Source organism: Apium graveolens, chromosome 4 (assembly GCF_009905375.1).
Source record: "Apium graveolens cultivar Ventura chromosome 4, ASM990537v1, whole genome shotgun sequence".
Classification (NCBI taxonomy): domain Eukaryota; kingdom Viridiplantae; phylum Streptophyta; class Magnoliopsida; order Apiales; family Apiaceae; genus Apium; species Apium graveolens.
The window spans coordinates 79,812,215-79,837,718 of record NC_133650.1 but is presented as its reverse complement, the minus strand read 5'-3'; the positions used below and the strand labels follow the sequence as shown (position 1 = coordinate 79,837,718).

Here is a 25,504-nt window from a genome sequence, read left to right as displayed (position 1 = left end):
ATCTGGAGTAATACTCTTTGCTACATCCATTAGATCATGCCTGGAATTTTCTGTACCACTGTCAATGGCAATACTTCTTCATGTCCTATATCCTCACTCTGCTGGCTTTTGATAATAAAATAAAATCATCTGTAAAACTTTATAATTTATATTTTGATGAATCTTAAGTAAATTATAGAGAAACATTAGTCCTTTATTACGCAAATTCTGAGAAAAATATTACTAGTTATAAATTTTGTGAAAAATTTTCAGATCGTAGGTAAGGCATATGAAAGCATAGACATCAAAATAAATTTATAGCAAGACAAAGGTGAAGACATATTCAACAACAAATGAACACATATTCAACAATAAATGTGCATATACAAATGAGAAACTAACACATGAATAAATGAGAAATAACAACACCTTTGGCCTCAAAAATTACAAACGTCATAACTTAGTGAAACATTTCATTGAACCTAGTATATGAGTTTAGGATACAATGGAACAGTTAAGTGAATGGGATCACTTACTAGAATCCTCGATCACAACCAGAACACTTACTGGAATCCTCGATCATAACCAGAACACTTAGTGGAACTCAACTAGCAAGGTAAAGCTAACATATATTAAAATAACTATTATTTGAATCTAATGGTCCTGATTATTTGATTAAAAAGACCCGACGGTCATAAATAGGGATAACCAAACCAACCAAAAAAACATACCAAATTATAGCCAATTCCGATTATTATAGTATAGTATAGATTATAAATAGAAGCCCATACAACTTTTGAAGGGCCTCACCCACACAACCAACCATGGGCTAGACCCTCAATTTCCATAACAACCAAGCCCATTAGGGCTAGAAACTACATAAAATATTTAGGCCTCAAAATAGCTTAGGATATGGACAACTACTGGAGTTGAACATGAATAGAGAAATTGAAAATAAAACTTAAACTTAAATGAGAACTTAAACACTATTAACTGGACTTAATTAAAAGACGATTACTTAATTAAAACAGCCGCCAAAATTGAAAATTGCTGGCGTCGATTCCACTATTCCACGTTGTTGATCAAGCCTGACGCTGACCCATCCCTTGCTGGCCAGCTTCATACAGAACCATCTGCACAACAAAAATATATAAGTATACACCAAAAAAATTACCGATACAATCTAACACAATAAGGAAACATAAAAAATTTCTGGTAAATACCAACCCAGTGAAAACTGTATAAATTATATAAAAATAAAGTATCTCCGAAGATTATATAATGCAAATACATTGTAGAATTTGTACTATAAAATCGTCAACCTTCAACAATACCTTTGGTTTTGCATCCTCGCCATTCTTGTATTTTTTTCAATATCATTGCAGATGTCTTATATAATATTCATTGCGTTTGCATCATCATCATCCGTCTAAAACGGTTTAAAATATGTAAAAAATTGTTCACTAAAAAATTAGATAAACAATTTTTTGATACTTGCTGATTTAGTTTTATTTGTGAACCCAGTAATGGCTAGTGCTTTCGATAGTGAATCAATACAGGACTTACAATAGTATACTATGGTTCCAAGTACTGTACTAATGTAAATTCTCGATGCTGAAGCATTTACACATCTAAAACACAAAACAGAATTATATGCCCTGAAAGTAACTATCACCTTTTTTAACCGTGTTTGAGATGTAGATCTTTAACAAAACGGTGTCAAATAATGATTTTAGATGTAGTGTTCTTATCACAGATAAAATACTAATAGAAAGAAGTAAGTAAATTGATCTGAGCGTTAATTTATGTGACTATTTTTACTATCCAAGAATAATAAAATCAATCAATATAATCATAATGTTCTTTTAAAGATTTCTTTCCATCTTGGTGTTATGGTAACGTATTTATACGTATTAAGAGAGGTATTATGACTTATTCATTTAAGAAATTTACAGTAAAGCCATAAGAATTTATTTAGTTATTATATAAACAGATTTATAATTGATGTCTATGATCTAGTCTCTTACGTCATTTGATAATGTTTGTCTCCCTAGAACCTTGCCCTATATATATATATATATATATATATATATATATATATATATCTATATTAAAGTTCAATGGAGTCCACATTTTAATTGTAGTTCTCGAAGTCCATCTATGTTTTGCAAATAAAATATCTTGTAAAATATGTTATTTTACAAAAAATATTTCATAAATATCATTATTTTAATAAAATTATTAAAACTCATACATTTACAAGTACAATATTTATATTCTGCAACCAAACATGTATGTTCTGCAACATAAACATTTATGTTTTGCAAACTAAGCATGTTTTGTAGAATAATATATTTTTAATATTCTACTTGTAAAATATATGCAATCTGCAAATTTTTCACTAAAATAGTGATGTTTGTAGAACATCATTAAAAAAATAATATATTTGTAATGTAATAATCTATATTTTACTTGCAGAACATATATGGACTCTAGGGACTTCAATGAAATAGTGGACTCCATTAAATTTAATACACACACACACACACATATATATATATATTGTGATAATTGCTTATCAAAAACCTGAATCTTATACTAAAATAATGTTCATGTGAATGTGATGTGCTTGGGCATTTGGACATACAACCATAATAAAGTTCAAGTATTTCATCATTCATTTATCTCGCATGTACGATATTTTCTTAAAAATTAGTATCACCAAAATCTTAAATTAATTATAAATTCATAGTTTGAAATTTTGGTTTTCAAGTGATAGTGATCAATCGAATACCTACCAACCAATCGAGCATACTCAATATATCCCGCTTATCGCAGGGAAGGTAAGATGTATGCAGGCTTATCCCAATGAAGAGACTGTCTTCCGAAAGACCCCCAACTTGTGTGTATATGTGCATAATGCAAAGAGTAATAAGTTACTCTACATAAATAATGTCAATAATAATTTCAAACAAATAAAAATTTGATCATGTAATTTGCAAAGTATTTTGAGACAAACCTTGACTCATGATATTGTTCACATGAGACTTGCCTAGTTATTTTTCTCTTTAGAAACTATTGATTAAGCAATCAATCACGTACCAAAACCATTATCCTCATGCGAAGATGTGAATGCAACACAAGATAGCGAGCCCAGTATCTCAAAAAAATTGATAGTGCGGCACTACACGTCACCTTGTACATCTGCAGATTACCCGATGAATATAATTTTTTTGTCAGACCGATGAATATAGTTTATTATAATATTGATATGTAATGTAATGAAACTCCAAAATTTAAACTATCACTTTGAAAACAATTTGCACTGAACACTTAGATTTTGAAATCTGTGCTACAAGTCGATGAGATGAGCGCAATGATATATTCAGTCTTTAAAATTAGGGGTGAGTATCAGTCGGTTTGGGTGGTTTGGAGGGTCCAAACCGAACCAAACCGAAATTAGCGATTTTCCTAAAATCCAATCTGAAACCAAACTGTTATGTGAAAAAACCAAACCAAACCAATCCGTTTAAAACGGTTCGGTTCGGTTTGGTTTCGGTTTAAACCGTTTTTCCCATAAAACAAAATTAGAAATTAAATTAAACTTGAAATTGTAAATAAGAATCGAAATTTTGTACCATATTATAGAATAATATTTTCTATTATAATCATATTTAAAAAGAATATATATAAAAATAATGACTTTGAAAAATAAAAAAAGGCAAGGAGACGAATGAAAAAGATGCGACCAATTCTTATACTTTTATTGAATAAAAATAAAAATAGTGAAAATATAACACATACATGAATATTTATATCTTAGAATAAAATATATTATGATTAGTTCTTTTATATGTTTTAGTTTACACATATGTTGTACATAATAATTTTATTCTTAATTGCACTTTACTAATACATTTAAATATTCGGTTCGGTTATATCGGTCGGTTTGGAGGTAAAAACCAAAACCAAACCCAAAAAATTTGGTTTTTAAAATGCCAATCCGTAATTGAACCAAACCGTTAGTAAATCGTAAAATTCGGTTTGGTTGGTTTGGATTGAGCGGTTTCGGTCGGTTTGAGTAATTTATGTTCAGCCCTATTTAAAATAGTTGGCTAAAATTCGAGACAAAGAAGAAAGAAGATAAAAAATTGGGCAGTCAATTATATAAGTATTAATGAAATAGAATACGTAGTAATTTTATTCTGTTTTAAAACTATGCAAACAATTATCTTGAATTTTGTTTTTAAAAAAATTATAAAAAAATTTAAAACGGGGGAAGTTTACCGAAACCAAAGTAGCAAAGCAGGAGCGTGGCGTGCAACATGAGGTTTGACAAATTCATCAAGTGTGCCCTAAACATATCCACAAAAACCCCCAAACCACATCCTTACTGGGCTTCACAATCACTAAAAATTCAAAGCCCAAACTGCCCAACCATATAAAAAGCTGAAATAAAATCGGCAACATTTTCGAATATATAAGCTGCATAATAAAGGATTAGTACCAACATTACATATACATACACTATCACGTTCTTACAAATTATATATTTCTTTCTTTCTTTCTCTCCCCCAAAATGCAAAACTACTTCTCCTTTACAAATTTTTCGATCTTGTTTTTACACAATCTCATACATGTTTGAACTGTTATTCACATAGATCTATCACTTTTTTCTCCTTTTATTGTACGGTACGTCTTTTAATTGTTTGTTAATTGTTCAATTGTTTCATTTGAATTGTTTTTTTTTATTATTATTATTGTTTTAATTGATTTGCAGAAATGAAGCGCTTTCGAGATGATTATGTTAATTCGCAATTTAAACGCTCTTTCGGTTCTTCTCGTGCTGAACCGTAAGCTCCCTTGCCTTTTGCTTCTTACTGATTGTTGATGTTGCGTGTTTTTGTGTGTTTGTGTGTGTGTAATTGTGATATAGTGATTGTTTTTTATGTGTGTGTAATTGTTGTGTGTGTTTGTGATTTGTTTGATGTGTGGATGTGATTGTTGGAGGTTGAGATTGTGTATGTGAACATGCAAGTGTTGATTTGTGTTGTCTATGTGTTTTTAGTTGTGAAATTTGTCGACTTTTTGAATTCGGATGTTGGTTATTGCGTTGCTTCTTGTTAATTTTGTAATTGGTTCTTGTTTTAGGTTACTTTGGATTTTTGTTCATTTTTAATGTATTATTGGATGATTTTATCGAGATATGTAAATGAAGTAATTAACATGTTATAGATTGAATTTAAACTGAGCGTGGTGCTACAGTGTACTGCAATCAGGAAGTATGAAGTTGTGGTGTCGTATGTGTTGTTTTTTGTAAAACGGATGAACTGTATTACAATCCAGGTATAAAGTAAAATTTTTGCTAACTTTGCCCCTCTCTTTTTGGTGGTGGTTAAGATATGCTCAACCTCATGCTGCGGGAGGAGGAAGTGCAGGTCCTGCAGCACAAAGACTTACGACCAATGATGCATTGAGTTATTTGAAGGAAGTTAAGGACATGTTTCATGATCAGAGAGAGAAATATGACACTTTTCTTGATGTAATGAAAGATTTTAAGGCTCAAAGGTAAGCATGTTGCACCATGGACATGATTGTGTATCATTTTTTAGACGGTCTTTTAAAAAGCTTGTTTTTTTAATTTTGGGCATGCTAATTTCTTGCAGAATTGATACTACTGGTGTCATTGCGAGGGTGAAAGATTTGTTTAGAGGGCACAATAATCTTATTTTTGGTTTCAATACATTCTTACCTAAAGGCTATGAAATTACGGTTATTGAGGAAGGAGAGGCTCCGCCAAAGAAAACTGTTGAGTTTGAAGAGGCTATAAGTTTTGTAAACAAGATAAAGGTGGAACAGGCATTATATGACTGCAAGTTACTAACTCTGATTTTGATTGTATGGGCTTGGCTTACTGACTCCTGTCATTTTTTTTACAGAAAAGATTTCAAAATGATGATGATCATGTGTACAAATCTTTTCTAGACATACTGAACATGTACAGAAAGGAGCATAAGGGTATTGAAGAGGTCTACCATGAGGTAAAGATATGTAAATGGTTTTGTATATATCTATTAAAGATGTACCTTCTTCTATCTCCAGTGTTTATGCCGAATATATTTTTGTAATGTTTCATCAAAAAATAAATTGCAGGTTGCTGCACTTTTTGATGATCATCCAGATTTGCTTGACGAGTTCATAAGATTTTTACCTGATGCTTCAGCAGTTGCATCAGCACACAATGCTTCAGTTGGCAGGCAACTGTTGAATCGCTATGATGAGCGCAGTTCTGCTGTGTTAGCACAGAGAGGCACACCAATGGATAAGGTGGATTTTTCACATTGTTATTTTTTGTTGCTTTGGTTTTTTATTTCATTACTTTTTAGTGAAGTAAGGATCCTTGCTATTCTTTCACAGCAGCGTTTTCAGCGGGACAGAATTATTGCTCCTCACACTGAGCATGATCCAAATCTTGAGCATCCTGATTTAGATGAGAAAACAATGATAAAGTTGCACAAAGAGCAGAGAAGGAGATCTGAAAAGATTAACCTTGACAGGAGGAATCGCGATCAAGATTTTAGAGATTCTGAGCAAGACATGCATCGTACACCTGAGAAAAGGAAATCTTCTAGGAAGGTGGATGGCTTTGGAGGGGATCATTTTTCGGGCCCATACGATGATACAGATTCCTTAAAAAGTGAGTTAATTGTGATCATGTTAACTAGCTATGCTTTTTATATGTCATGTTTTGTTGCCTCCCATTTTCAGGTGCAAATAGCGGGGTTTAACCTTGTTAACCAGCTATGCTTTAGTAGGGATGGCAATCGGGTCGGGTATTGCAGAATCCATATCCAAACCTGAAAATTTTAACCATACCCGAACCCGACCCCGACCCGAACCCGAAAAATACCCGAAAATGAATACCCGAACCCGATCCATCGGATTTCGGATCAGATTCGGGTATACCCGAAACCCGAAATTTTTTGAAGTGGATATTCATACCCGAACCCGAAACCCGAACCCGAAATCTGAAAATTTGTATAATTATTGATATTGCAAGTGTTTGGGATCGAACACACGACTTGTAGAGAAAGAGTTTTAATGTGTCATCTTCAACCACTCCACCACATCATTAATTATGTTATTATATGTATAGCTAATATTTAAAAAATCAACTCAATTGATATCCAGTTTTTTAGATTTATTACTAAAACATGTTTTGTTAACCTTATAAACCTTATCAACTGTTTAAATGATTGAATAATTATATTAATTAAACTTTATATTTGGTTATTTTTTAACATAAATATAAAATATATGTTCTAAAAATTATATAATAATATGTATAAGGTAAATTATAGAATATATATAATATAATATTATAATGCGTAATATATAAATTCTAATATTATATATATAATTAATAATTAATATATATATGTATATATTTAATAATTCGGGTTTTTTCGGATTTCGGGTTCGGATCGGGTTCGGATAGCGATTCGGATTTCGGATCGGGTTTTGGATCGGTATACCTAATATCCAAATCCAAATCCAAAAATTTTCGGGTTTAAAAATTAAATCCATATCCAAATCCAAAAAAATGGGTTCGGTATATCCAAAATTTCGGGTTTCGGATCGGGTATCCGTCGGATCGGATTATTTTGCCATCCCTATGCTTTAGATTGTGGTTATTAGTTACACCTTTCTATTTAGCAGTAAATTATCTAACAACCCCGGTATAGATTTTCTTTACTATTCAATTGAAATAGAGCAAATTACTGGAAAGAAATATGTCACTACCACTATCTTATAATGGCTTAGTGATATCATAAACACTACTAAATTATTGCAAAAAATTTCTCGTGTGTTACCATCAAATACTCTTTTCCATGCCAGGTATTTACAAGCAAGAATTCATTTTTTGTGAAAAAGTGAAGGAGAGACTACGAAGTCCAGCAGATTACCAGGCGTTCTTGAAGTGTCTTCATATTTATAGCACCGATATAATAACAAGAAGTGAATTACAGGGTTTGGTAAGTTTCTGTTCAACTGTAACTGTTGCTAACCCCTAATTTATAGAGCAGTTTGATGAGTAATTCGAGTTGTAATAGTTATCTGCAGTTTTGTTTATATATTGTTTGTCCAAACGTAATTTTGGCAAATAAATGAGGATGTATTTTAATTTCAGTCCATCTTTCCCAAAACATGTGACATAGATATTGAACTTGATGAGCACAGATCATGATACCACCTTGACTCCCAGTACGCCCTTTTACGCTTCGGTCGATGGACCTTGTTTTTCATCATATATCAAGCTTACTATGTGTCGGAAATGTTTTGCTTGTCTCATTGCATTTGTTTGTCTAAAACAATTAAGGGAATTGGCCATTTTTTATTCCGAGTAAGAAATGCTGCCTTGTAATTTTTCACTTCCAACAAACTATACAGTAATTCAATTTGTTGAGTTATATATGGTTGTGCAACATGCTTAACAAATAGAGACCTCAGAGATGTTAATATATGGCCATTGGTTTAGATTCAATGTGTTTGTCACATTGAATTGAAAGTATTTCAATATCTTTTCATTGGAATTTATTGGACTTGCTATTCTTGTTTAATCAACAAGTCTTCTTGCTGTATTGTTTTTAAAGAATTTATCTGTCCCTGTTTTGGGTTCAGTCAAACATAAGTAGGCATGAAATGATAGAAACACAAAAAATCACAATCGGACTCTGTTTTGTTAGTAATAGGTTTAATGACTGATAGATGCTAAAACTCAACTGCCGATCTATTAAACTTTTGTAATGCAAGTAAAAGAGTTTCTTTGTTTTGAAGTGGTTTGAAATTATAGAAACACAAAAAATCACAATCGGACTCTGTTTTCTTAGTAATAGGTTTAATGACTGCTAGATGCTAAAACTCAACTGCAGATTTATTGAACTTCTATAACGCAAGTAAAAGAGTTTCTTTGTTTTGAAGTGGTTTAAAATACTTTTACTTTTCAGGTTGCAGATTTAATTGGAAAAGACACAGATCTTATGGAAGGGTTCAAGGATTTTCTGGAACTATGCGAAGGAACTGGTAATTTTTATGAAAAGAGTTGCTGAATTGTTCATTTTGTATCTGTCTACACCTTTTTTTTTAATCTTTTGTAATCCACTTTTGCAGATGGATTCCTTGCTGGGGTAATGAGCAAAAGTATGTTTTTGATTTCTGGTTGTTATTATTTTATGGCAGCACATTAGGTTTTACTTTTATGATTGCAGCATGTAGATGAATACCAGTTCAAATGCTAAATTTTTTTCTTGATTAATGTAATGAGAATCCTGCTGAAGTCATTAAATGATTGCAGAACATTTCTGGACTGAAGGATTTGCATCCAAAACACTGAAGGTAGAGGAAAGAGAAAGGGATCCTCGACGTGACATAGATTTAATTAAAGAAAGGGATAGGGTGAAGGAGAAATATTGGGGAAAATCCATACAAGAGCTGGATCTCACTAGCTGTCAACGGTGTACTCCTAGTTACAGGCTTCTTCCTGATGATGTAGGATTATGTCAATCTTTTCTGTTTTCTTGTGGAAACTACTGTTCTTGTGTTGGTTGCTTAGTAGTGCTTAAACTTTTCTCTTTTTCAGTATCCAATACCATTGGCAAGCCAGAAATCAGAGCTGGGAGCACAGGTACTGAATGATCACTGGGTATCTGTGACTTCAGGTAGTGAGGATTACTCTTTCAAACATATGCGCAGAAACCAATATGAAGAGAGTCTGTTTAGATGTGAAGATGATAGGTACAATGTCTACCTGTATCTATCGTTTATCTGTCAGTGTCATATTCTAATTTGTTTTGACGAATTGTTGATTTGTCAAGTTTCACAGTTTCCAAATCTTGTTGTGGCAAGGTAGAATAATTTCAAATATCAAGTTTGATGTATAGTTTATGAAATATTTAGTTAAGATATGACAAAGTTCTACTTTTCCTTCTCACTTCCATATAAAGTTACTATGAATTTATTGAAATGACACCATCCCGTGGTGGTTCAAATTTATAAAGTATTTGACTCGTCAACCAATGTTGCGATGCTGTTTCTGCTTGGCTACCTGGCATTTTAAACCTTTTCTGATTATTCCAGGTTTGAGCTCGATATGTTGCTGGAATCTGTGACTGCAACTGCTAAGCGTGCGGAGGAGTTGCTGAACATCATGAACAAAAATTCTATAAATTCTGAGAGCACTATCTGCGTGGAAGACCACTTCTCAGGTTTAATATTGCTTTTATTATTCCACTCTCAGCTATAACTATTATTAAATGCTAATGTCATTGTTTTCCCCTTTTTTAGCCCTTAATTTTAGGTGCATTGAACGTTTATATGGTGATCATGGACTGGATGTTTTGGATATATTACGTAAAAATACATCCCTTTCTTTGCCTGTTATATTAATACGCCTGAAGCAGAAACAAGAGGAGTGGTCGAAGTGTCGGTTAGATTTCAATAAAGTTTGGGCTGAAATCTATGCTAAGAATCATTACAAGTCGCTTGATCACCGTAGTTTCTATTTCAAGCAGCAAGATTCAAAGAATTTGAGCACAAAATGTAAGTAAAAAATTTCCCTGGTATTCGTTGTTGATAGACATTATTGTTGGGTGTTACTTGGTAATTTCCTTTTTTATAAACTAGCTTAAACAAATTATGGCTCAGTGCATTAGCAATCATAGTTATTAATTTTTGGACCAAGTTATGACATGGCTTTTAGGCAGTTATTGTTGCTAAAAAATTAAAATTTCAAGAAAGGTAAAAATGGAAGTTAACAAGCATGCACAATGACGGATACATAAACAGATGCATCAGAATATCTGTTAAGTTCAAGTTTTTTTTTTTGTTTTTTGTCCAATGTAGATACCAGCACCTACCTACTTACCGTTAACATATGCAAGTGTCATATTTAGTACCATTGTCTGTGTTTCTAATTCTACGTGGCTTACAGATATCATCATTGAGAAGTGGCTTTGTATTGTTGATATGTTTCAGTTTTTAATCAAGTAACGTGAAGTATATTTCTTTTCATAAGGTTTCTGGCAAGTGTTTGTATTAATGATGGCACATATTAATCGCTTAAAGTGCCATTTCGTCTTTGTTTTTAGAATATATACCGAGGATGAACCATTTTCTCTCTTGTAATTAATATGGCCATTTTAATTTTGGCTTTACATATTTTGGAAAAGTTCATTTCTTGATGTTTAATTGCTTCCTGCTTCATTGTTCTGCTTTGACATGCAGCATTAGTGACTGAAGTTAAAGAACTAAAGGAGAAAAGAAAGCAGGAGGATAGTATGCTTCTCAACGTATCTGCTGCGTGCAGACATCCTATAACTCCAGATCTTGAATTTGACTACTCTGATGTTAAGATTCATGAAGACTTCTATAAGCTTATAAAGTATTCGTGTGACGAAATTTGTGCAACCAAAGAGCAGTCAAAAAAGGCTATGAGGCTTTGGAGTACATTTTTGGAGCCCATGTTGAGTGTTCCTTCGCGGCCCCTTGATCCTGAGGATTCTGATGCAATGCAAAGTGATGAAACAGACATCAAAGAAAAAGATGGAAGCCCTAGTGCCGCTGATCCTGAAGCTATTAACTTGAAAGAAGCAAAAACTTTGCCCAATGGAGATGTGTCCCCAGATCTAAAGCAAGCTAGCAATGCCTGCATATTAAGTGCGGATATATCTGTCGAAGGTGATGGAGTTGGTTTACAAAAAGCTCTAGACCTTGCAAATGTTAATGGGACATCTACTTGTGCTAAGCGTTTAGCCAGTTCGGATGCAGCACTTGTTAAAGCAGGTACAAATCCTGGCGGAATGTGCATGGAATTTATATTTCCTAGTCTTCTTATTATGTTATATCCATGATATTTAGACAAATGTATAATGTCTTTATATGTTTGCTTTATTTGTTTATTTTATATCAAGACCTTTTAATGTTCCAGGGCATGATGTAGCTCAGAGGCCTAGTATCCATGCTAGTGAAAATGGTCAGGGAATAGCTTGTGAAATCAATGACATGCACAATCTTGATGTTTTGAGATCAGTCACAAGTGCAGCCGTAAGTGGGGTTCTGACAGATGTCCCCAGTGTGCCCAAGTGCAAGGAAGATTTAGTTGATGCTTCTAAGGTCGAAAAAGAAGAAGGGGAGCTGTCACCTACCGGTGATTTTGAAGAGGATGTTTCTGTTGCAGAGAGAAGTGCAGAAACTACAAGGCATGAGGCAAGGACTGGTGAAGACACCTCTTGTCAGCATGTTAGAGAGAATGATGCAGATGCTGATGACGAGAACAGCGAAAATGTTTCTGAGGCTGGTGAAGATGTTTCCGGCAGCGAGTCAGCTGCTGATGAGCGCTCCCATGAAGAGAATGAAGAGGAAGATGGAGACCATGATGAAAATGATTGTAAAGGTGAAAGTGAATGTGAAGCTGAGGGTTTGGATGATGCAGTTACTGAAGAAGATGGACTTTTATCACCATCATCTGAGAAGTTTCTGCTAACCTCAAAACCTCTGGCAAAGCATGTTTCGTCTGCATTACGTGATACAGGAAAAAGTTCCAAGGTTTTCTATGGGAATGATGCATTTTATGTGCTTTTCCGTCTTCACCAGGTAAGATTAGGGTATTTTCATTTTTTATATCTGATCCTTGATGTGTGTGTGTGATTGTGGTTTCTTTCTTACCTTTGTATTTTGTTGAAATAATAGATAAGGTTTTTGTGTTATTTGTTGCTAGATAATGTATGAAAGATTGTTATTTGCGAAGAGACATTCTTCTTCGGGGGAACCAAAAATGAGAAATGTGAATGATGCTTGTCCAGCTGACCTATATTCCAGGTGACTATGATGGTATTCTTCACTCCTTAAGCACTCTGATGCATACTAATTTTTTTGGGTATAAATTTAATTTAGGTTTCTGGGTGCATTATATGATTTGCTTGATGGCTCATCTGATAATGCAAAGTTTGAGGATGATTGCCGAGCAATTATCGGTAATCAGGCTTATGTGCTGTTTACTCTGGACAAATTGATATATAAGATTGTTAAACAGGTAATTTTATAAACAGATCATCCACAATACATTGTTGTCAAATGCCTTTTTAAGTTTAATACTTCTGTCACAGCTTCAAACTGTTGCAAGTGAGGAGATGGATAGCAAGCTGCTCCAATTGAATGAGTACGAGAAATCACGAAAATCTGATAAATATGTTGATTCAGTTTATTATGAAAATGCACATGTCCTTCTCCATGATGAAAACATATACCGATTTGAATGTGTACGTCTTCTGCTCCTTTAAATCGTTCGTTTAGATTCTGGAATCAGTTATACCTATATCTTAATTATTACGGGCTAATGTGAAATGATTTTTCCTTCGATTTCTTCAGACGTCGGCCCAGTCGCATATGTCAATACAGCTTATGGATGATGGAAATGAAAAGAAAGAGGTGGTTGCAGTATCCATGGATCCTAATTTTGCAGCTTATCTTAATGATGATTATTTGTCGATTCCTATCAATAAGGATTCCGACGGAATCATATTGCAAAGGTACCAACGTATAAATATCTGAAATTAGCATGCACAAAGCACCAATATTTCACTGAACGCAAAACACATAGAAGAATTATATATATGACAGGGATACTGGAAGATTAAAATAGCTGTACAGGCGACAACTGATATAAGTAGGAGATACTTATAAGTAATCTGTATACTGCTTAAAGACCCTCTCACATATTATGGCATGTGTCTGTATGGTTATTTTTGGTTGGATGATCTTGTGGTTTTGCTCTATAGATTCTGAAGCCACTAATAAATGAGTCTCGCATCACTGAAGACTTATTTTTGATTGATTGTACATGCGACATGTTAATAATACTGTAATATATATGCAGGAATAAACGCTTGTATGCGGACCATGATGAAAATTCTGCTTTAGGCATTGCTATGGAAGATGTCAAAGTGGTGAATGGCTTAGAGTGCAAGATGGCTTGTAACTCATCAAAGGTATTTTTGTACCTTTAGTATTTTCTAGGTGGTGTTTTTATTTGTTAAGATGCCTAGCCATGATGTTTATCAAAATAATGAACTTTTTTTTCCATTCGTTTTTTGGGCACTGGATATATAAGACTTTTTTCCCATCACTTTCTCTGTTTCACGTGGGTCAGCATTTTTTTCTCCATATGCGCCCTGCTGCTTTTATTGGATCTTGTTGCTTATATGGTTCAGTTCACATAATATTTAGCTTAGTGTTTTAGTAACTAGTGTAGCAATGAGATTAGCCTCCAATTTTTTTTCATTCAGTTGGTCTTCACCTTAAAATAGAGGAGGTCAAGTTGTAGCGGGAAATTTAAGATCGTGAATTTCTTATTTTGAATTTTGATGGTATATTAACCTTATAGAGGTAACTTGGTTAAATTTGAGTGAGCGAGACAATTATTTTTCGGTCACTTGTTTGACATTTATTTTTTTAGATGCTCAATGTGATCATGCTCAGTATATGCTAGTTTCACATGTTACTTTAAACCCCTTGAAGTTGATTGGGCCATTTATTTTCAGACATGTTTGTAACACAAAATACTTCACATTGATCAAAGTGTGGGATACTGTCTAGAAAACAGAATATACCTCCCCTAAAATCGTAAAAATGCTCTCAAAGATAGTTTTTTTTTAATGCAGTATCAAGTAGAAAATATGGGCAATATATTATCTCAATTGTTGTCATGTTGTGCTGCAGATATCCTATGTCCTAGACACGGAAGATCTCATCTATCGCGAAAGAAGAAACAGAAGAAAATTGTCTACATTGTCTGACCAGGCTGACGCAAAAGTGCAAAAGTTCCACCGTTTCTTAACAGCTTCAATATGATATATAATTTCTTTGTTTGCCATTTTGATACAGTTCGGACGAGGTAGGTCATTTCATTTGTTGTACTACTTTGTTTTTGAATCATACAGATTTTTAAATACCCAAGTGGCCAAGTGCCAGTTTTTTGTTTTAAAGTAAGATTCATAGTCAATGTAACTTTGTAGTAGTAGAATTGTGGAAGAATGTTGTCGAAAGAAGCTATAGTTACTAGAGGTTAATATTATAAATATATGACCTACAATTAGAAGTTTATCGACCATTAAGCTGGTAATAGCATTACAACCATGTTTAACGGTTTAGGAAGCTATGCTACCATGATTTTTACATGGAATGCAGGGATATAAAAATATAATATGACTCTAATCTTGTAGAATTTGATGATACAAGCCCGAGTATAAGATTGTTGCCAAACAGGATATGGGAATTGCAGATTGGTAGATTTTGTCACTCACTTCCCAGAGTCAAATGAATTTATGTGTTGTTTAAATTTGTATTTAGCTAAAGCTTTATAAATATTACAAAATTTCTTAGGTTACCCGGGAAAGAGTTACTTGAGTAATATTAAAAAAGTCAACGAAAACATGACACTTGTCATGGCTAAAATCAGATGTAAGATGTATCTGTATAAAGGAAATAGAATAATAGGATGTATGCCTTATTGCGTACTAAGGAAAGTGAATGATTATTTAATTGAAGATGCCCAAAAATAAGATAATCACAAAAATAAGATAATTTGATTGTGTATCTTATATAAAAAAATTCCGAGGTAGTCTCATAACTTCATTCTCAAAAAAATTATAAGATTATGATTTTGCCTATGTATAAATAAATAATATATTTTCATTTAATGATTCAATTTGATATAAATGTTGCTATCCTGTCAAAATAAAAGATAGAGAAGTTTTTATTGAATATTCTTTTATCTTAATGTACTTGTGATGCAACAAAATCTTCAAATATAAGTTAGTATGTAAATATTCTTAAGTTATTTTTATAAAGTGGGACTTTTTTCTAAAAGTTTCCATAGTTATGCAAACTTAAAGAAATAGCAAATTAGAAAGAAAAAAATCTCATTTTTTTAATATTTTTTAGAAGACTCGTTGGTATTTTTTGGCTAAAATTTGTTGGAGGAGTTACATGTGAAGATGGTTTTCGACATTGTATAAAATTAGCAAAAATGCGGAGGATTTAACAATAACAAATTCAAATGTACGAGATATTATTAAAAGTTGTCATCATCTTGTGATGAATATTTCGGTAAAATATTGAAGCCTATTTTATATGTAATTGAAAATTTTTAGAGGTGAGTACGAAAGCTCTAATATACGTAAGTGGGGTTTCATAAGATATTATCATACTGCGAAAAGTCCACTTATGTAGTGGAGGTTTTCCGCAGCATATAATTGGAGCAATAGGAAGAAGGGTTTAGGAGTTTGTAGTAACTATTTATTTTGTAATTAGAAACTTATAATATTATAAGTTTGAAGGATGAAAGAGTTTTTTATATGTAAAAAGTATATTTTTGATTGATTTGCTTTCTTATGTTAATTTGGATTATAAAGTTGCATTGGTTTTTAATGAACTTAATTTGTTCAAATACGCAACTGATTTATGGTTATAAAATTTTTCGATTTCATTGATTAATTATCTGCAAAGCACATGATCGAGCTGAAATTCGGTTAATCCTATGTATTCTTCTTGATCAGTATATTTCAAATAAATTATTATATATAAAATAAAATTTTAATTAAATTTAAATAACCATAATTTATATAATATGCTTAATATATATATTAACGCATAAATTACTACTAAAATAAGAATATTAAAATTAAAAAAAATAAAAAGTTAAAATGCATCTGATTTTTTTTAATCCCCGATCATCTGATTAATCCTAAATAGATATCTTAACCGATTTATTCCGATTATCAATTTTTATAACATTGAAACCAAACTGTGTATTCTTTTGAATTTAATTTGCTTTTTATCGATAATTATAAATTTTATTTGTTTGGTTTGATTATTATGTCAAAATACAATTTATGCGATTCGAATCAACTTAAATAGAAAAGTTAATTAGAAGTTGGTCCGGGTTGTAAAGTTATAAACGTAATTTAAAAAAACAAGTTTTAAATCTGTACCGATTTAATTGATATTATATATATAGATAATTTAAATTCATGAATGTCGTCCTTTTTAAAATATTCCCCATTCTTTTATGATTATTGTATTTTGATACACTATTAATTAAATTTGTCAATAATTTCAATATTCAAAGGTTAAATTTAAAGCTCATTGTATCGAGGAGGCTAAATTAATTTAATTGACTAAATTAAATCAAACGTATTCCATTTAAATGTTTGTTGAGATAAGATGTACGCACTCATGTCATTGTTCTAAAAGAATAGGGAAATTATTGTTAGAAAAAATATTTTTGTAAAAACACTCGATTTAGTGAACGATAATATTATATGTGATAAAACAGAACATATAAAGAAGTATGTACAAATAAAGTATCAAAAATTGAAGAATACATACATTTTACTAGATGAAAACCCAGTACATGTCAATCTCCCAAGAAATTGAAATTTAGAAATAAATTATCGATTTACGTACCTTTTATTAAATGAAAAGTTAGTATACGTGAATCGGAAAAGGAATTGAAATTTAGGAACTGAATTATCAATTTTTGATTGAAATCTTGATGCAAAAATTTACAAGGTTGTGAAATGTCGAACTCTAATCATGATGAGAATTATCTTTGTTAGTCGGTAATATCAAAATTAATTTGACTATTCATCATAAATAACGTCTCAAAGTCAATTCTTAAAATTAAAATTTGATAAAAAATCATTTTGAGAATTAATTTTGGGTTCCATTTCTGGTTAATTAAAATTCATTAAGTTGCAAAAAACACAAGTGCTCTCTTTTCTCTATCGTACAATATATGGCCGCCCCACCTTCTAATTTTATCCTTCACACATCATTTTTCATCCTTTCTACCCATTTTCATTTTCATCTTCTCCTATTGCTTACTTTTCCTTCAAAAAAATCGAGATTTGTTTTAGAAAACTCGAAAAATTCATTAAAATACTTCACTTTAGTTTTCAAATCTATTAAAATAAGAGTTCAGATTTTATAATAAAATTCAGTTTTTGGATTCAAAATCTCTATTCTAACAACATATTAATATTTGGTGTTATTCCGAACTCTTTAAACTTTGGATTTTCGTTTTGTTTTGTTTAAATTATTATTTGTATATTTGATTGTCTCACTTTATTCAATATGTCTCGTTTTAAGCGATGTGGTGGTTGTGTTGAAAATTACTTTGACGGTGTATTGATAGATTTGGATATCTCGATCAACAACACTTTCGATAAGTCTATATCTGGTATCCGACAGTTAGATAGTTGGGGCGCGCTATGCACAGTGGTGAAAATCGCATGTGCGCACTCCTCTAAGAAAATATGTGTTCATAATAGGGGAGTATGCGATTCGGATCGGATTGAATCAGTTTTAGGGTAAAAGTCAAACCAAACCGCGAATAGCGGTTTTAAAAATTGCAATGTGCAAGCGTATTTGCGGTTGCGGTTAACCGCGTCGATTGCGGTTGCGAATTTGCGGTTATTGCGGATCGGTTTGCGGTTCAACCACTTATTTTAAAATAGATAATAATTTGAAAAAAATATATCGAAATATTAATAAATTCAAGTTTAAGTTATGTGAAAATTTACATTCAAAAATAAAATACAAATTAATGCTCCGTGTGGAGCAATGATATTAAAACATACAAAAATATGGAGGTGAGAGAAAAGAAAAAATTAAGGATTAAAATTAAATTTACATGTTAGATTATATTTTTCATTTATTTGGGTTATATATCTTATAATAATTGTGAATCTTCTGAACGAAATCTTAACATTAACCTAAAATTAGTTTATAAATGCGTATACTTATTATTTTATATGATATCAACTACATTTTTGGCAATATATTTTATTATAAATACATGTTGCGAGTTGCTGTTGCGATTTTCAAAAATTTAAAACCGCATCCAAACCGCGAATGAGTGGTTTTTAAAATTTAAATTCACAACCAACACGCGTTTCACGATTATCCAAAAAATGCGCTTCGGTTGAATGCGGTTGAGCGGTTCGTCTATACATCCGTAGTTCATAACACAAGGTCTCTAAACTCGGTTGTTGCAACCGAGTCCTCTGAATATTGTACTATCAATGAAATGAACGTGAGTGTCAATTGTGAAGTTACTATTTTTGGAGGAGATACATGCTGGATTGCCCGGAAAATCATTACCTTCATTTTTAATTTTCAGGATATTTATATTCAGTTTGTTAAGTAATCCGGAAACAAAACGGGTGATTATTTAGTCTTATTTATTTTTCAACCTGGTTGCATGATCAATTGGGGGTTTGTGCCGATTAAATCACTTTTAAATTATTAATGAAATCTACTTTAATTTTGGCAAAAACAAAGAATAAAATTTGACATATTTACCTGGGAGGACTTAACTCAAATTGTCTAATATTTTGAATTTAATTATCGTTTTTCGATATTTATTTAAATAAATATTTTTTTGTAATGTATATAAGTTTAATTATTAAAAAAGTATTTAATATATACATATGGAGTAAAATTTATAGAGACCATGTTAGCACTTATGTTCTACAAGTAAAATCTTGCATAAAAACATTGCAAAACGTATTATTTTGAGAATTATGTACTGTAAAGATCATTATTTTATTCAAAATCTTGAATATCATATATGTATTGTATGCAGCATAACAAAATATTTTATTTTACGAAACATGTTGAGTTTGTAGAATATTCGTTCAGTTTGCAAAACGTACATATTTTACTTATTAAACTTAAAAGATCTTTAACAATTTTAATAAATTAATGATATTCGTAGAAAATATTTTATGAAATAATATATTTAATAGTATTTTGATTATAAAATATATGTGCTATCCAAAATCTCTGATAAAACAGTGATCTCAATAAATTTTTATTATGTCCGTATGTACCTCACATGTATAATTATTACTTTAGTTGAATGATTATCTTCAACAAAATTAGAATGGTAGCCGAAGCAAATGAAATCAAATTTATTTATTAATTTTTATGAAATGTAATAAATTCTGAAAATATCACGAATCTCGTATTTTTGTAGAATTTGTGTTAGTTATAATTCGAACCAAACGAACAAATATTACGAAACTCGCCGAATTTATAAAATTGATGGGCATGGGCTAAATTAGTGTTGAAGCCTGTGGGCTGAGGGCAAGTAACGTGTACAAATAATTTACGCAGCTGTGCTGTAAAAAATATAAACAACGGGGGTAAAATAGTAATTGAGTGTACGTTATAAAAGAAAGTAAAGGAAAAGAGAGGAAGAGGAGCGAAAAGAAAGGGGATTTTTAATTCAGTTTATCCTCCCATTTTTCTCTCCTTCCTACCTCCCTATTATAAACTTGTATGTATACATGTATCCTATCTATTTATTCTTCCTCTATATTTTTTATCTTCCATTAAAATTAGGGTTTTAATATTCGAAATTCAGTTAATTTTCACATAATAACGCAGCCATGGCCTATGATTTGATCGAAAAAGACGCTGTCATTGGCAAGAAAAAACGGGTAATTTTACACGAATTTATGTTTATAATTCAATTTCGATGCATTTGTATTAATTTCGTGTTTGTATTGAGATTTTTTTTTATTTTTTTTCGAATTTATAGAATAACCGATTGGCGAAACTCAAACAGAGCAAGCTCGATGTTCGCCGCGAACAATGGCTCTCGCAAGGTATGTATGTGTACGTATATATAATGTATTTATAATCGTATTGTTGTTAAAATGATGGTGATGCATGTGTTTTTGTGTTTGTATATAGTTGTTGAGGAGGCGCGATGTTATTTGTATTGTTTGTATCGCTTTCGTATTCATTGATTTTGGATTTTATGTTTTTTTGTTTTGTTGAATTGGAAATTGTGAAGCTAGGCGTCTCTTTTAAAAATTTAATCTTGTGTTTGTTTGAATAAGTTTTTATTTGATGTGTATTAAATTTATTTGTGGAAGATTTGTAAAAAGATAAAATTTGTCTTGACAATCTATTCTCTATGTGGTGAGTAATATATATATATATATATATATTCTTTTTAGTTTATTGTGTTGTAAAAGAATGATCTTTGGCAAAAATTTGAAGGTTGGGTTTGTATTTTGTAATGTCGATGATTACTTAGTTAAGTGTTTGAATGTTTCTAGTCTATGCACTTATGATTCGAGGTAACATATGTATGGGAATCAAAAGAGTCGGTTGTAGTGTTGTCTTATTGTGATAGTGTGATAAACATAATGTGACTCGAATTGAACATAGTAAATGTGACGATTTCCCAACTCAGTTTTATGTCATTTTTAATGCCAAGATTTGCTTATACTTGCATGTGCATGTACATAGGCATAGATAATGGAAAACAAGAGTGATATTGTTAAAGGCATTAGTTCTTGTAAAATTTTGGAACTATATTTTTGATATGATAAAATGTAAAGTTATACTCCTTTTATATTTGTAAGATACATTATATGTGTAATACCTGAAGGTTGAGCTTAGGATAGTAAAGAAGTAAAGAGAAAAATATGCATTGGGATTGACAAAAATGTTATGGCTTTTCACTCATCCTGCCTGGCTTTCTTGGAAATCTTTAAAAGTGTGTTTGGTTTATAATGCAATCAATATAGTAAAGAATCCTTTTATTGTTCTCTATGTTTTAATCCCTGGATCATGCCAACTTTCCATTGCCAATATACTTACCATTGTAGATGTCCAGTCGGCTAGACCCTGTCTGTGTATCTTTTTTAAGCAGACTTTGTTTGTATTTATTTCTTTATGATATTCACAGTTCTTAAACCAGAAAAAAGCACTTGCTGGGTTGACAACATATCATTGCCTATCATAGGCCTTGATTTTCTTGGAAATTGACAAGTGTGTTTGGATATTATGCAGTTAAGAATAAAGAACAGAAAGCAGATTCAGATGGACAGAGCATATCTCCTACGCTGTTCTCACTGGTGACTGGTGAGGATAACAAATTATCCAAGAGTTCAGAGTTAAAGGAGGTTGATATTGAGGTGTCAAGCATTCATGAAATCGATTTGGACTCCTTCATGAGTAGCCCAGTTGGCAGCAGTAATCTTCCTGATAGTAGCTGTAGCTGTACCAGTAGCAGGTGTTGCTCTGTCAGTGTTAGTGAAAACGAAGAGGACAGTTGTCTGGATGACTGGGAGACTATTGCTGATGCCTTGTTTGCTACAGAGAAGCACCATGACCAAACAATTGATTCTCCTCCTCAGTCTATGAAGAATAATAGCTCAATTGACCCTAGATCAGTAAATCAGAATTCTTATACCCCCTTCAAAGAAAAGGAGGGTAAGAAATTGATATCTGGGGCTCTGGGGAAATCTCAAGCATGGCGGTTAGATGATTCCTCCCGCCCTCAAAGTCTTCCAAACCTGGTGAAGCAGAATTACAAGAAGTTGAGGTCTAGTAGGAGAGCCACTGCCACGTGGGCTAGGCAAATCGTCGAACCTCAGCCATCTTCATGCCCAATATGCTATGAGGATTTGGATCCAACAGACTCAAGTTTTCTTCCGTGTCCTTGTGGGTTCCACCTCTGCCTTTTTTGTCACAAGAGAATCATCGAGGGCGATGCAAGATGCCCAGGATGCAGGAAGCAGTATGAACACATCAAAGGGGATTTAGGATTCAACTCAGAGGTGGATCTAAGCAGAGCCAGATATGGAAGTCTTCGTACATGGATATTTTGATTCGTTTTGCTGGTAAATGAGCTCATAAATTGTAAAAGAATTCATGTAGATGTTTCTTGTTTCATAATATGATATGAGAATCACTCTGTGATAAATCCATATAAACCTGTTTCATATACATACAAGACTTGTAAGAAGAATTACAGTATCATTCTCTGCTTCAATTAACCAGATACGGCTTCTAACTTCTTCATTTTCCTGCTCTAGGTTCATATTATGTTCATAGGATTGGTGAAAATTTAAAAAACATGTGGCAAACAGAGTGCGTACATTGAATCAACGGAGCATACTTGGCTCTCATTTAGTTTTGATGATTTGAAGTTCATTCATCAAGTTTTTTAGTATTTGACTATTGTCAATTCAATATTTGTACACATCTTAACAATCTTCGTGTTAAGATTTTTATTATTAAAATCGGTGCTGAGATGAACCAGAATTTATATTTTTTATTTTGGATCAGAATACGGTAAAAAGATTATTTAGTACTCCGTCTCATTTATATAAAAGTGCAAGGTATTATGCGATAAATGATAATTATAATTTTAATGGTAAGATATTGGTTCAGAAAAATTGTTTTACACAGAAATTTTTTTTTTTTTGTGGAAAATAAAACAAAAAATTTGTAACAAAATCTTGAGTCGAGAAATATTTTTCAATAATATAACTTTCTCGGGATTTTTTTGGGGAAAAGTTCTTGGAAAAACATTTTGGAACAGGAAAAAATCTTTAGGAAAAAATTCTCAAAATATTTAATAAATATTAATTAATATATGGTAAGAATCTCATAACAACATAACTTAATTAGGTTTCTTGTTGACCAAGTAACCTGGTGAATTCTAAAATATTTTAAAACGGGAACATTGTGAATCCTAACATATTTTAAAATATGTTTTTGGCAAAAAGGTAACGTTATATATTTATATACTAAAAGATGGAGCCGATCCTCACATATTACACGTACATACACAATGATGCGTTCAATGTATACATACAACACTTCCACCGGATGTTCGAATCTTAGACATTCGATGTTTTTTGAATCCACACCGTGGGGGCGGTATCAACCAAAACCATTGGTTCGGAAAAATGTCTCACAAAGTTGTGGTGTTAAACTACTAGGCTACCCTATTAATGATTCTTATCCGATTCCACCTGTTTGTCTCTTTTTTGATACCCTTGTTCAACAGAGTGTTACGATTTGTGCACACACTGATTTTTTTACTTTTCCAGCATCATATGCACCCAACTACAAGACAAGTTTTGGTAGAGTTTATATTTAAAGACGAGAGGAATTGGTTTTATCGTGGAGGCGAGTTAAGATGTTAAAAAATAATATTTGTTACGCATAGATTTTTTCGGTATGCAAGAACATTTTTTGGTCTGCCAAGAACGTCCTTCGGCTGTGACCTGAAAAAGAAGAGGATGCGAGAGATTGTCTCTCCAATTTATCTCCGGTGTGAGAATAAGTAATTTAGATGTAGAGTGGGTTTAGGATTACAAGTAAATAGAGAGAATTGAGAGAGTCTGTGTATTGAGAGAGTCTGTGTTGAGTTGCCTGTGTTAGATCACACTATCACTGTAGAGGGGGTGAATACAGTGTTTATTACAATCAAATCGAACTTCAAGAACTTAAGTAACAGAAAATAAACTTTATTGAAACAATAAACTCTGTTACAATCTGGAACTGTTATCTCTCAGTGATGAACAAAATATCACGAGAGCTGCTAGGGTTAAGTAAATAATATTCTCGATTATGATAACACTTATAGTGTAAACCCTATGTCTGTGTTTATATATTACACAGTTACAAGATAATCGGTAATTGATATGGAATATAATTCTGCTTCCTAATATATATCAATCAGATATCTTTTCTTCCAAGTATTCCATTCTTTATGGAATTCCTTCTTCATGCATATCTCTTCTTATGTTTATCTTGATCTTCTTAACTTTAATCAGCTGCTGTCCTTATCTGATCGTCCTTCAGCACTTAAGTTCTGATATCTATCTCCTGATGCTTATCTCCTGATAACATAAGTACTGATATCCCTTAAGTCCTGACGTCCAGTATAAGTACTGATCAGTTAAGTACTGATTTGTCCTGTTCAAATAAGATCTGAAATCTAAACATAAAACATATTAGCCATGACATTATCAAATATATCTAACAATCTCCCCCAACTTGTAAATTAGCAAAATATACAAGTTTAACAGATATTTGATGATGTCAAAAACATTAAGTACAAATGCATGAGAATTAGACAAGATAACTACAACTTACAGTCCTTAAAGCTTTTACCAATTCAACTTCTGATAACAACTTTAGTCTGTATACACATCAGAATTTAAGCAGTTGTAGATCTTCGACTTGGCTTCATCATTTTCTGATCTCTCTGATGTCAGGAGTTGTTCTGAGATAATTCTTCAACAAACATTTCTCAGCATATCTGAGTTCATCAATTATTCTCCGTTTGACATCTTTAAGCTCTGCAGTATCTTCACCAGTTTGAAATATTGCAGCTCTGAGATCATTAATTTTTGCTTTTCTCAACTCCTGATCTAGTCTTATGACATAAGCTTTGTCAGACTCTAGATTAAACTCAAGCCCCTTAATACCAAGATATGTTCTGATCTGTGCAGTATTAGGCTTCATATCAACAATATCACCATTGTGATTTCTGTACTTTGGAACATATATGCTGTCAGACTTAACAGAATAAAGTCTTTTCTGTCTCTGAATCTGTTCTTTCAAATAGTTTGCAGCAGTCCCTGTC

At 32.1% G+C, this 25,504-nt stretch overlaps 2 protein-coding genes across 5 annotated transcripts; both read left to right on the top strand.

Annotated features, from left to right (window-relative positions):
• Positions 1 to 4,488: 4,488 nt before the first annotated feature.
• Positions 4,489 to 15,136, top strand: LOC141718103 (paired amphipathic helix protein Sin3-like 2). 2 transcript variants are annotated; one of them, XM_074520470.1, is made up of 22 exons: positions 4,489 to 4,671; positions 4,760 to 4,832; positions 5,380 to 5,547; positions 5,646 to 5,829; positions 5,919 to 6,020; positions 6,133 to 6,306; positions 6,400 to 6,676; positions 7,879 to 8,015; positions 8,988 to 9,063; positions 9,151 to 9,180; positions 9,335 to 9,528; positions 9,620 to 9,774; positions 10,117 to 10,244; positions 10,324 to 10,578; positions 11,263 to 11,820; positions 11,966 to 12,630; positions 12,755 to 12,855; positions 12,931 to 13,069; positions 13,143 to 13,295; positions 13,405 to 13,565; positions 13,913 to 14,024; positions 14,755 to 15,136. In XM_074520470.1, the coding sequence occupies exons 2-22, from the start codon at positions 4,762 to 4,764 to the stop codon at positions 14,884 to 14,886; spliced, it is 3,972 nt and encodes a 1,323-aa protein (XP_074376571.1). In that variant the 5' UTR covers positions 4,489 to 4,671; positions 4,760 to 4,761; the 3' UTR covers positions 14,887 to 15,136. The 2 variants fall into 2 exon arrangements, with proteins under 2 accessions (XP_074376571.1, XP_074376570.1); XM_074520469.1 differs by having other exon boundaries at positions 6,397 to 6,676.
• Positions 15,137 to 20,307: 5,171 nt separating this feature from the next.
• Positions 20,308 to 23,166, top strand: LOC141718102 (uncharacterized). 3 transcript variants are annotated; one of them, XM_074520468.1, is made up of 4 exons: positions 20,308 to 20,380; positions 20,491 to 20,543; positions 20,645 to 20,711; positions 21,910 to 22,923. In XM_074520468.1, exons 2-4 carry the CDS (start codon positions 20,493 to 20,495, stop codon positions 22,728 to 22,730), a joined length of 939 nt encoding a protein of 312 aa, XP_074376569.1. In that variant the 5' UTR covers positions 20,308 to 20,380; positions 20,491 to 20,492; the 3' UTR covers positions 22,731 to 22,923. The 3 variants fall into 3 exon arrangements, with proteins under 3 accessions (XP_074376569.1, XP_074376568.1, XP_074376567.1); XM_074520467.1 differs by adding an exon at positions 22,938 to 23,166 and having other exon boundaries at positions 20,314 to 20,543; positions 21,910 to 22,742; XM_074520466.1 differs by having other exon boundaries at positions 20,314 to 20,543.
• Positions 23,167 to 25,504: the final 2,338 nt, after the last annotated feature.